Genomic DNA, 12,332 nt, shown 5'->3' on the forward strand with positions numbered 1-12,332 from the left:
ATTAATGCATGCACTCACCCTCTTGTCACATTCATGCAAATCCGTTGGGATTTTCAATCCATACTGGCCAGGGAGAGATAAGACAAGCTTAGGAGGTAGAAAAGCAACAGGCGCTAGGACACAGAAATACAAACCAGAACAGCTCAGACCAGAAGAGCTGCCTCAGCTCTACTTATTCCTCTTTTCTGTTTCATTCACAATCATTTGTTCCTCATTTCCAGTTCAGAGCAGGGTGTCAGCAGTGTCCGATGAATTACAATAGAGGCTGGAGCCTCTCAGAAACCTCATGCCCTCACCCTGGCATGAAGCCAGGAGCTGGCTCTAGGAGACGCGTGACCATCCTCAGAGCAAAAGGGAGGGAGTCATTCACCTCTCTCTGAAACCGTGTACTGGCCATGTCTACAGGTGGCGTGAACACAAACTGAGCCACACTTGGCATTTTCAGTAGGTTCATGAGCTCAGTTGCCCGGATAAGGATCTCCTCAAGGTCCTCCTCGCAGTAAACAGAGGTGACAGCAGGGCTCTGCACAAACGTCCTCATCTTGGACAGGAACATGGACACTCTGCAGGACAGAAGGACACGGACATCAGCTGGCAGGACCTCTGCACACAGCAAGGTCACTACTTATGGCTGTGTACTCCAAAAGACTCTGTTGTAGGTGAACACCAGATGCTACCCACCCCCTCCTCCTGACACAGAGCGTTAGTCAGCAGATGAATCCCACTTCCCCAAATTGTGCTCCTCCACAGCTTGCTTCCTCTGTCCTGTTTCAGTATGAGGTTCCATCAGCTGCCAAGCTTGATTATTTAACACTAGCCAACACCTGTGTTTGGACCTGCCTGTTCCAGCCCTTTGCTCTTCCCTGCTACCCCTCCTCACCTGGGGATCAAGTCCTGGCTGCGAGCTGCCAGCTTGGTCAAGGTGGCCATAAGGACGCTGATGGCGCGGGGTGCGTAGCTGGGGGTGCTAGCCAGTGGTCGGAGCTGAGTGATTTCGAACAGCATGGCCTCTAGAGTCTCAAAGAACCGGTTGATCTGCTCCACAGTGCAGCGCTTGTCATAGGACACAGACATGTACTCTCCAATAGCCCAGACCTGAAGCAAAGGCAGATGTGCTCAGGGCAAGCAGACAGAAAGGGGATCAAGTAATTTTTAGGGAATGGCAAATCAGATTAGCCAATTCTAGGGCAGAGGAGAGGAGGAAAGGGAAGGTGACCAACGGATTGCACTGCACTTGGAGCAACCTGTGGCAGAAGCAAGCAGGCCCTGCTTACCACATGGGAGAAGATGGCTTCCTTGTTCTGGATGTTGCTGACTGTTCCTGAGAACTCCAGAATCTCCTTGGACAGTTCCACGATGAGCGCAGGGTGAAGCTTGCAGAGCATCACCAGCTGTGCACTCAGCACCCTGGAGAGAGATGGGCAGAGCTCAGACCACGGGCAAGGTGGTCATCATCAAACCGAGGAAGTGCTGGCAGCACCCAGCTGCTGGCACAGTGGCTGTATGCTCAGGATGCTTCCAGCAGGGCCAAAGGTGCAGTTCCCATTTTGCACCCTCCAAAGATGTGCAGCAGGGACAGAGCCACAACTGAAAAGGCTCCTGGGATGCCAGGCTGCAGCCCCTGGAAGGGCTGGGAGCTTGGCTGGGCCTCCTGTCCCATCTCACCTGTACACGTCATCTTTAAATGCTGGGATCTCATAGAGCTGGTCACTCCTCTGCAGCAGCAGCACCACCAGCTGGTTTATCAGTGGCCCATCTGCAAACTGAAAAACAGCCCTTGCTTCACCAATACCAGTGACTTCCAGCAGCCAAACCCCAAACTAACCAGCCAGGTAAGACAGCTGGCACAGAAACAGCCTGATCTAGCAGGAGGGGAACAGTGCACAAAGCAGGTATCAGGCACTCGTTCTGCTCTCACCCATCTCCCTTATAGCTGGCTGAGAGAACAGTGTGAAGCCTGACACTGCACCGTGCAGCTTTTCTGACTCTGCAGATGAAGCAGTCAGTTCAGAGCTGGTTCATGCCAGTATTAGACCATCCCACCCTCCCCTCATGCACCCCTCTGTTGAAGCCGCAGTGTCTTAACAATTTTGTTTCTATGACTGCTCTTCACATAACAAGAGAACCCCGCAGTACGACTGGGAGCCAAACTTCCCCAAAAGGGCCTACCTCTGCCACCACCCTGAAAAAGAGCTCCAGTAAGACAGGGACAGTCTCTGCACACTGCACGACCCTTGGGCTGCTGGCCAGGGATCCCAGCAGCTGCCGAAGTGGAATCAGCCTGTGGGCAACAGAAGAGTTACTGCTGAAGGCTTGTTCCCAGCTACTCTCCTGGCTGCCCTTCCCTATCCCTGCACAAGACCATTGAGTGCTTGGTGAAGCTAACACAGGGAATATCAAATCCACCTCACCCCACCTGAGAGCAGCTACACCTTTCCCAGCAATCCCAGTGCTGCCTCCCAGAGCTGGATGGCTGAACCAGACCCTTGTGGCAGTCTCCTACAGCAGCCTCCTACCTCTCTGGGGCATCCTCAGGCACAGACTTGTTGCGGAGAAGATACTGGAACATGATTTTGTAGAGGGGATGGCGAAAGGCTTCCAGACAGGTGGCCGGCTTCACAGCTAGGTCGCTGGCAGCCCTCTCAGAGGTAGGAAGAGCAGTTGACCTAGCAGGAGACACACACAGACCGTGCTACATTATGAGAATGGGCTGGAGCACAGCTGGAATCCTGAACAATGGAGTAACTCCTTTTCCACTGATACAGGGACAGCAAGTTGGTCTACTCCAGGCCCTCTGGAAGCTGGAGAACTAGGATGACAGAAAATAATGAGTTCAGACCCCCCAGGCTCAGGCAGTAGTTACAGAATTGCTTCTGTATCACTCCCGAAAAAGGGGAAAAAGGCACTCTGTATCCCTCAGTCATTGAAGCCCACCAACATCTTGCCTCTAGGATTAATCCCTTTTCTAAGAACTCCAGAAAGAGCTCCTAATGTCAAGGAAGATAAGGAGGTGCAGAGGTACAGAGTGAAAGTCAGTCCCAGTCCTATCCCATCTTCCTGGAGACTCACAGTTCCTAATGACCTCAGGAAGAAACCTCTGTATGCCTCCAGGAGAACAAAGCCAGAGAAGAGGGGTAAGAGCAGGGAGTAAAGACCAGGTAGCCCACACCTCCATGTTGAGGTGGTGGCTCATGGCAGACACTCTAGCATGCGGCAACCATTTGGAGCTGGATATGGAGAGGGGAATGACAACAGCTCCCTGAGCCCCAAAGACAGTCCAGTACTGAAGGGTAAAAGCTGGTCACCTTCTCTTCCCATGCACAGCACATTACTAGGAAAACCGGGCTGATGTGTGCAGCTCTGTATTTACCTGACTGTAGCAGATGCCTCTTGCTCTGTGACAGCAGCAGCCAGAGGGCAGCTGAGGCTCAGAGAAGTGTGTACTAGGCTACAGAAAACTGTTAAGAACCTGAGTAGCGAGCAAGAGGAAGGGAAGGTTGCATTACCTCAGCTGGATGTCCAGAGCTGCTGTCAAACAGGGCATGTCAAGCAGCAAATGGAAGATCTCAATGGCTGTGCCTGCATCCAGCAGAAATGGGAGAAGGTCCACAAACTCAGAGATAAGGGGTGGGCTGTTCCATGCCAGGAACTGCAAAGAACAAGCACAAGGTGCTGCACTACCCCTGCTACTCCACCACACACTCAGATGATTCTCACACTGTGACCAAAAGGGACAGGCAAGGGAAAGTTACTTCTGAAAAGCAAAACCAGAGACGTCTGAGGTTTTGGTCAAAATCTGGGAGGCTGACGGAAGCACAAAACAGGCATCTGGCAGCCGGTTCAGTGGCTGGCAAGCTGCAACTTATTAAAGTTTGCCAGAAACAAAGTGCTGCGTCCTAACTGTGTTCACTATGCTTCCCAACCCACTGGCATAATACTAAGGCAGACACTCCTTACTGGCAGTGCTAATCACACCCAGAACCCTCTTCTCTCTTCAAACTCCCACTCGCTTTTATAACAGTCCTTCTTGCCTGTGCTCTCCCTAGCATTGCCATGGAAGCATACGGAGGGCTCTGAGGTGCAACCAGGAAGTTCTGGGACATGGAAAAGAACGTGCAGCAGGCTCTCTCCTATGCTGCCCCAGCAAGGTGTACCTTGAAGAGATTTGGGAAGCTCTGCCTGAATATGCTGGAGGCCTCAGTGAAGAGCTGGCTGTTGTCTTTGCAGAACTGGACAAATTCAAAGGCCAGTGATGGGTTGTGGAAGAGCTGAGCCGGGATATCAGTGAATAAGTGTTTGTAGATTGCATCGGAGTCCACAGCTGCCATTTTGCCTGGGAGGACACAGCACGTTGCTAAGCACAGTCCACCCAGCAGCCCTTCCAACAAGGGTTCCAGGGGCTAAGCTAAATCTGGATTATGTTTCTCTAAAGAGCACAGGACACCCCAGCTCCTGGGTGTCACAGAGTGGGATCATCCAACCCAGAGTACAGCCAAGGCTGAATTACCAACTCTGGCAGCCAGCAAACTGCCAGGACAAAAGGCTGTGATGAAAGTACGCAAGACTAGATAGTGGAGGAGGTGGGGGAGAGCTGATGACTTACTGTGGTTCAGGAAGAACTGGGCAATGGGCAGCAGTGCCCTGGCGTAAGTGGCATCCCCACAGATTCTGCTGTGCAGGATTTTCAGAAAGGAAACTGCGCGGTACACGTAGGAGGAGTCCTGTTTGCAGATGATGTCCATGATTGTCACTGCCTCAATGAGACACTGCAGGAGAGCAGAGAATTAGATCAGAGTGGGGGAAGCCAAAACTCCCAGAGCTTCAGCCCCACCTCGGTGTGCTTACAGCTTTCTGCAGGTCTCCATCATCTTTCTTCAGGGGTCCTGCCAGAGGAAGCAGTCCAAGTTAAACATTAGGCTGTCAGTATGAGCACAACCCAGATTTCAGGAAAGGTGGGAACACATACTGATCCCAATTCCAGGCTAATGAGAAGGAAGTTCCACAGCCCCCCTGCAAATCAAGGGTAGGAGGCAGAACATGGCCATTGCCTCCAAATCTCTCCCAACACCCCAGCTCAGGGCTGGTCAATGACTTGCACCAGCAGCTGCAACAGGTCCCATGCCTAGAGCCTTACTGCGGACTCTAGGGAAGGAGAACCCAGCCCAACGAGGCAGTGAACCAGAAACATTTTCAAGAACGCTACCAAGAGAACTCCAAGGAGGGTTCATGGCAAGACTCACGCCGGTTGCTCTGCTCAATAAGCCGCTGGCAGTACTCGAAGGCTTTCTCCCGCAGACGCTCCTTTGGGGGAAGCAGGCGACTAGATGTGGACGTAGTTGAGACCATGGACATAACAGACCGGTCCATTCCTGATTTGTCACCTGCAGAATAAAGGTTACCATGTATCAGCTCACGGCATAGGCAATATAACCCACACAGCTGCCCAGCAATAGCAAGGGAGCTGTCTGTCCCCAGTGCACTGTGAAGAAAAGGAGGCTGGGGAAGAAGGGAGCGTTAAAAGAACACTAAGGAGATGCTGTCTCCCACCACCCAGGCCTTTTTTCTCAGGGACCCATGGGGTTTTGCCTGAAACCAGGGGACTCATTGAATGAGTAATTCCTTGTGGAAGGGTCAGTAAGGATCAGGCAGGAGGTTTTGTGATATTCCTTCCCCAAGTTTCCCTGCTCCTGGTCTAAGAGCTCTGAACTCTTGCCCATATTCCTGCCACTTGCTGGATTGCTGGTGCAGCCACCTAATCATCTCAGAGCACAGGCTCCTCTTGGGGGTGCAGCCCACATTGGCCTGCAGCCCTTCAGTTCGCACCTGAACAAGGGGTCTTCAACCCCTTGCCCCCATAGCAGAGCAGCCACTTTCGCAGCATGGAGAAGGCTTGCACGTTGAGCCACTGGTCCTGTGTGTAGTACTGACCCACCGAGAGCACTGTGAAGAAGTCTGTGGCAATGGCGCCGTCCACCTCTGTGACAGGACCTGGCTGCGAGAAAAGATGCAGGAGATCAGATCCCCACAGAGAGACTAAGTGAGAAAGCAGAGGAAACTCCACTGAGCCCACAGAGACAAGTAGCCCTCGTTTATATGTACCACGGGGCCTGCAGCAGGGCAGTTATCCTAAGAGAGAAAAGCCAGCCCTGTTGGATCCTTTTCCCCAGCCGAAACACTCCAAACTTTCCCCCTCTCTCTGACACAGGCCTATTTTGCAATTAGCTTTCACTCTGAGGTACATGGTCACTAAAAGACTCTCTCCTCAAAACTACTTCAAGGATCAAAGCTCTGGCTCTACAGCAGAGCTCCTAAATCTTGGAGCTATAAATCCCCCTACTTTGCTTTCATATGTGTCTTGACCACTTACCCCACAAAAAACAACAAAGAACAGCAGGACTTCTAGGTTACCATTTCCCAAAAGAAGCTGATTCTGGGAACCTGAAACAGCAGGTAACTGACTAACACATGCCCTTGTGAGATGATCACAGCAACTCAGCACTTACCTGTCTGGTTCTGGGATTGGAGAAGAAGCCTCCAGAGGGCTGAGCGACTCCTTGCTGAATACTCGCATACCTCAGCCAGTCGGCCATCTTTTTACTGACTACATTGGTCTGCTCTGTACAAGGAAAGTCACTGGGTCAGTGTTAGATCAGGCAGAGAAGCAGCCTCTCCAAGCTACCCCTGCTACCTCTCAACTGCTGTGCTTTTCTCCAGCCTAGATCGCTGTTTTTCTGGTCCAGCAATCAGTAAAGAAATTGGTACCCCAAGGTGCCAATGCCCTATACTCCTCCTCATACTACTTCAGAGTCCAGGATCGTTCACCCTCATTTCACAGCTCCGTGTCCTTTTCTCACTCCTAGCCACTGGGTCAGTTCCATTATTGTTTTGCCTGTTTCCTCAGACAAAAAGTCAGGGAGTGAGTGCTGGAACAAAGCATTTCTGGTACCAGATCAGTCAAGAGGTACTTGTTCCTTTGCCTCCATCCATAACTGCTAATAGGAGGAAGGGGCAAAAATTCTGCCAAATCTATTCAGGCAGTGGCTGGCTTCACCACTGCAGACAAAGGCATAAATCCCTCACAGAGAACAAGCAGAAGCTAAGGCAGGTAATCCTGCCTGCTCAGCCAGCCCATACACCCTGGCCAAGTGTCCTCCCCAAAGCTTCTCTTCCATACTGCGTAACGTACGCAAACCTCACAGGAAACTCCCAGAAACAGAATCTTGCTCACAACACAACTCCTCACCTTTTTAAGTCTGGAATGCTCTCCTCTGGTTTACTCACCAGGGCATATCACTCGCCACTACCCATACAGTCCTGCCCCTCTTATGATGAGTATCCCTAGTTGTTTTTGCTGCGCTCTTGAAGAGGTGCACAGGCACGTCTCTGTTTCTCTCTCTCACTTCGCTTGATGCTCTTCAGGACTGCTACAATTTTGCACTCCTACTGCACCTGGAGACCTTAGCGAGGGTACATGTTACTGTGATACAAATCCATACAGAACAGAGACTCTGGCCCCCAGAAGGCGCCAAAGCAGCTGAAGGCCCAGTCCCATTGTTGAGTGGTGGAATATATCTCGTCCAATAAGTTCACTTTCCCTGTGGCAGAAATGTCACTTATAACAGCAGTTTCCAAGTCCTACTCCTAGCCAAAGCCTTCAGAGAGCCTTCTGATCACTATACATGTCACAGCCAGATGGTAATCTCAGGCCTTCCTATATATTTACCTTCAGTTAGAGATCCTGGTGAAAGACTGATGACATTTGACAGGACAGGAAGAAGGTACCGAGCACTCTGACCCTCAGGCAGTCTTCTTTCGAGGATTTTTACAATACGCTGCCCCACAGCAGGCACTTCAGCCTTCTTATTTCCCTTAAAAATAAAGCAGAGGTAAAGCTAGGCAGATAATCTTCTACTAATGCTAGAGACCAATACCATACAAACTCTTCCATCAGGCACCATCAGTTTCGATGTCAAACATAAAAAGAACTCAGAGCACAGGCTATTTTACCACATCTTACAGAGATCATCTGCAATGTGAATTCACAGATCCCAGGAGGGGAAGAGTACTTTATGCAGCAACAGGTTTGCGGACAACAATCGCCTAAAGTGGAAATAAACAACTGCAGCATATGTCTTCAAATTACACACTACTTTGATCCATCAATTCTAGAACAGAGTACTAGCCCTAACTACCCCCCATGTGGTCAGTTTGCTAGCTCAATTGTTAAACTAGAAATTTGTGAACAGAAAATGGACTGTTGTAAAGTTCTAGGACTCTCTGGTTAGTCCATATCCTCACAATGTGGAAAATAAAGCAGCAGCTTCTTTTGGAGGCTGTTATGGCTGTGGCTCCAAGATGCTATCAAACCCTTCTGTCCAAGCTGACTTTGTTAAAGACAACAGGAGGACCCAGACTTCTGACAGGTTTTTTTTCCTGTGAACATCATCATGCCAACAAAAGGCGAACCTTCTCTGCTGCTCAGGGTCTTGGGCAGCTGGCTGCTGAAGGCAGTGAACAAGCACCAACCTCTGACGCTCCCCATCTAACACTCAGATTTGTACCAGTTCACTAGAAGTATTTAGGAAATTGCAGGCAAGCTTCCAGTGAGGAATTTCGTGGGGGAACCTCACCCATGAGTGGGGCTAATTTTGGTGCTTCTCGCATGAACAGATGTGGACAAACTGACCAAAGCAACATACAGATGAGGAAGTTTAAGGTTCGGGGATGGGGATCTATGCAATGAAGGAAAATGGAAGAGACAGCCCTGCTTCTCCCACAGATACATTGCTGCAGCCCACTGCAAATGATGGGGCTGCTTATGCATGTTGTTGACACATCTCTGTTGCTCAGAGGAAAACCTGACTGAACTCAAATCAGTGGCAGGTTTCCAGCCCCTAATTCAACACCAGAGGCTGTGTTTTCTGAAAACCAAAAGCTTTATAAAAAGAACATCAGCTTTGCAGAGCTGAGGGGGCAGGGGAGCAAAGAGGAGGAGGATTTCCACGCAAAGCAGTGCCAAATGAAAACAGGCTCTTCTGAAGTGTGGGTGCTTTCATGAGCGAGGCTGCTGCGCGTTGCACCCCACGTTAGAGAAGTGATACTGAGGCGGCTGAAATATAACAAGCTTTAGTAACATCAAAAAATTGATGAACATCTCTTTGTAGTTGTAACGTAACAAAAATTAACACTCGGTATATTTTTGCACTGTAGAACTGCAAAACAGTCTCAAGGCTGGATGTGGGAGAGAGGCTCTTTATAAGGCAGCACATAAGTAATATGTCACTGTTTTCTGTTTCTATGTTTTCAATTCTTTCAGCTAAGTAAGACTCAGAGGAGTAATCAGAGATGTAGGAGGCATTTCTTTGGACCTGGTAAAACTCAGAATGAGAAGTTCCAGAAGGGCTCAGAAAAATATTTTATCTTTAATAGGCACAGTAATAGTAAAAGAAGAAGTAGAAAGGAAAAAAACAAGTTTCCAGCTTATTCCCCAGAGGGCAGTCAATGCAGGCTGCACTCGAAACAGGAAGGTCCTCATGTTTTCTTCTCCACGGACTATCTAGATCTTTGAAGCACCATCCACATTTATAGCCCTACATGTTTTATAGGTTCTATGTATAATTTTTCAAATTGAACATGAAAGCTAGTACCATAAAAAGAAAGAGTAGTAGTAATAAATTAACTCTCAAATCTTTTGCTCTATAGGTTCAAGCAGCCCTGTCCTGAAGTCTATTATAGCAGCTGGCACTAAAACGCTCCTTTCGGCTCCCAGGTAGTTACAAGCCTACTGAGGCCCTCAGTCTGTATGCAGCACAATTTTATGCAGTCTTTGTTATCGCATACCAAACACAAAAAAGTTTACATTTTTTCTTACACAAACTAAAATAATTACATTCCTTAAGCAAAGACGGAAATGCTTCTGGTTTGTTCCTAGATACTTTCAATTGATTTTCACTTTCCTTGAGCTCAGCAAACAGAAAACAATCAGAAAGCAAATCCCTATCGACAAGGGAAGATTTCTGACTTGACAGGTCATTTACCTGAGCCAAAAGGATGGAGGACACCAGGCTCAAGAGCTTTGTATCTTGAATCTCATCACAGGAGAGGATCAGATTGTTGCAAGGCGACATCTCTCTCAGGATGGCAGCACATAGCACCTGAATCTGCTCAGGGCAGTTGGATGAACACAGCACTGTCTGCAACAGTTCCACAAACTTGTCATCTAGCCTGCAAAAGTCACGGCAAAGCGTCACTGCAAGGCGAGAAAAGGTTCAGAGGTTTATTTCCTGTATATTCTTGGTCTTGGGATGATCTCTCTTGGCAGTGACCCTGACTAATGCCATCTTATCATCTCCACTGCTGAATTTTGTTCCTTAGCACAGCCTGGAAGCGCTCAGTGAGACAAACGTTTGTTACCCTCACTGCAAAAGGAGGCAGGGGCATCTTCTGCTTAGCGACGGGGGAAAAGAGGCAAAGAGGGGCTTTACGTTTATAGCGATCTCAGTGTTTCCAAAACAGGGAATTTGTTTAAAGCATTATCCCCCCTCCCCTTTTCTTTTTCGCGAGGAAGTAACGCTTTGCTCCTCGCGAACGCCGGGGAGAGACAAGGCCGCTCACCTGCGGGGATACTTGGTGGCGGCGACGGCGAGGTGCAGCCTCCGGAGGCCGTCCACGGCCTCGGGGCCCAGCTCCGGGCCCTGCAGCAGGGCGGCGACGCGGGAGGCGAACCTGCGCAGCTCCTCCTCCTGGATGTCCCTGGCAGGGGGAGCGGGCGTCGGGAGCCCGGCCGCGGCCGCTCCGCTCGGGGCCCGCTCCTGAGCGCCCCGGGGCCCGCCCCCGCCAGCCCCCGGCCCGGTACCTGCGGCAGGACCCCGGCCCGCCCCGGTACATCAGCACCCGTCCCGGTACCTCGCCTGCCTGAGGAAGCTCTCGGCCGCCGCTGTGAACATGCCGGATGCTCCGCCGCTCCCCCCGCCTCGGTGCGCGGCCACAGCGGCCCCCCGGAGGCGGGCGGTACGCCGGGGAGGGCTCCGGGGGGACGCGGCTGCTGCTGCACGAAGGTTCCGGCTGCCGGAGGAGTGCCGGTGGGGCTGGGACAGGGCTGGTCCTAGCCCTGGGGAAACTGGGCCGGATCCTGCCCGCAGGGAGGAGGGGACAAGGGGTAACGGCAAAATCGTGCCTGTTAACTCTTCATTTATTATTCTGAGATGATATTGCTATTATTCTCCATGTCAGGACCATGCTCAGGAGGTCCAAGGTGAAGCTTGACTCCAAGGCCACCCCACAGGGCACAAAGGATCGCCCCTCTCGGGACTCAAACCCACAGGGAACATCACTGCATGGCAGAGACAGGGCAGAGTTTGGGTTGTTAAGAGCAGGACTGTTGAAGATGCCTTTAGCCTTTCCTGGGACCTGTTCAAAGCCAATCCTTTCCAAAAAGGGCAAGTAGTCCTAAAAATACCTGGTCTTCAGAGCTTCCAAAAAGGTTAAAGAGACAGGGAAATGTTACTGTTAGTAGGAGAGATGTTTCTGACTGCTAATAATCCCAAAGCTCTTACTGCCATGCTGTGCATCACCCTGCAGGGACAAGAGGAGGCCTCAGAAGGAAACTTGGCGCTTTGCCCTTTAATACTTCTCTGCCCTACAGCCCCCTGGCATTGAAGTTCATCAACAGTGTGCCTTGGCCCTTAGCCACCAGAGCATCAGCTCCCTTTCGCCCTCTGAAGACACAGCAGCATCCATCATCCCAGCTATTAACAGTCAGAGCTATTGCAGGCAGCACACTGAGGTACAGAGACGGGGTAAGCATGAGCATTCAGATTTTTTTCCTCGCACATGACCCTGTCTGGCTGCCGCACAAAACATGCCAGAGGTATGACAATTTTAAAGATGCCCCCCAAAACAGTCTGGCAGGATATCTTTGCTACACTATACTTTTTTTAAACATTAAATACAGCTACTTTGTGTCAACTGAGATCTTAAAAAGGTATTTCTATGCCATTTTGGAGCTCAGAATGACTTTAAGTCAAAATAAATCCTGAACTTAAATTGAAGCTCTGTTAGGAGGACAAGGGAAGAAAAACCTAACTGTAAGGCAGGTAAATAAAGAACTGTTTTTGACCTCAGATGCTTAAATGAAACAGTTATAAATTACAGGTTAACACACTGAAATAGTTTATCTTTCAAAATAACATTGTTTCATTTCATGACAAAATGAAAGCCAGAGCTGGAAGGGTTTATAGTCCCCAGGGGAAGCATTACGGATCTGAAACACACACAGGTACACATGTTCACCCTGCTGCAAGTTAACAGCTTCCCAAATAACCGACAAGGCA

The 12,332-nt window shown here is 50.1% G+C and overlaps 1 protein-coding gene across 3 annotated transcripts; it reads right to left on the reverse strand.

Moving 5' to 3' along the window:
• Window positions 1–143: 143 nt before the first annotated feature.
• Window positions 144–11,027, reverse strand: AP5Z1 (adaptor related protein complex 5 subunit zeta 1). 3 transcript variants are annotated; one of them, XM_075104844.1, is made up of 18 exons: window positions 10,906–11,027; window positions 10,615–10,752; window positions 10,038–10,224; window positions 7,724–7,868; window positions 6,504–6,616; window positions 5,824–5,992; window positions 5,241–5,381; window positions 4,846–4,883; window positions 4,604–4,766; window positions 4,155–4,333; window positions 3,507–3,649; window positions 2,517–2,666; window positions 2,170–2,281; window positions 1,666–1,763; window positions 1,275–1,407; window positions 881–1,095; window positions 359–563; window positions 144–234 (listed from the first exon to the last, which is right to left on the reverse strand). In XM_075104844.1, exons 1-18 carry the CDS (start codon window positions 10,944–10,946, stop codon window positions 223–225), a joined length of 2,382 nt encoding a protein of 793 aa, XP_074960945.1. In that variant the 5' UTR covers window positions 10,947–11,027; the 3' UTR covers window positions 144–222. The 3 variants fall into 3 exon arrangements, with proteins under 3 accessions (XP_074960945.1, XP_074960944.1, XP_074960946.1); XM_075104843.1 differs by having other exon boundaries at window positions 144–563; XM_075104845.1 differs by lacking the exon at window positions 10,615–10,752 and having other exon boundaries at window positions 144–563; window positions 10,906–11,000.
• Window positions 11,028–12,332: the final 1,305 nt, after the last annotated feature.

Source organism: Phalacrocorax aristotelis, chromosome 10 (genome assembly GCF_949628215.1).
Source record: "Phalacrocorax aristotelis chromosome 10, bGulAri2.1, whole genome shotgun sequence".
In the NCBI taxonomy this organism is placed as follows: Eukaryota; Metazoa; Chordata; class Aves; order Suliformes; family Phalacrocoracidae; genus Phalacrocorax; species Phalacrocorax aristotelis.

Excerpts from the sequence above, each read along its gene's own strand:
- AP5Z1 (XM_075104843.1), bottom strand. The coding sequence starts at position 10,946 with ATGTTCACAGCGGCGGCCGAGAGCTTCCTCAGGCAGGCGAG. Across the intron at positions 5,993-6,503 it reads CCAATCCCAGAACCAGACAG|CCAGGTCCTGTCACAGAGGT; the intron begins GTAAGTGCTGAG and ends CTTTTCTCGCAG. Across the intron at positions 4,884-5,240 it reads TATTGAGCAGAGCAACCGGC|GACCCCTGAAGAAAGATGAT; the intron begins GTGAGTCTTGCC and ends TTCCTCTGGCAG.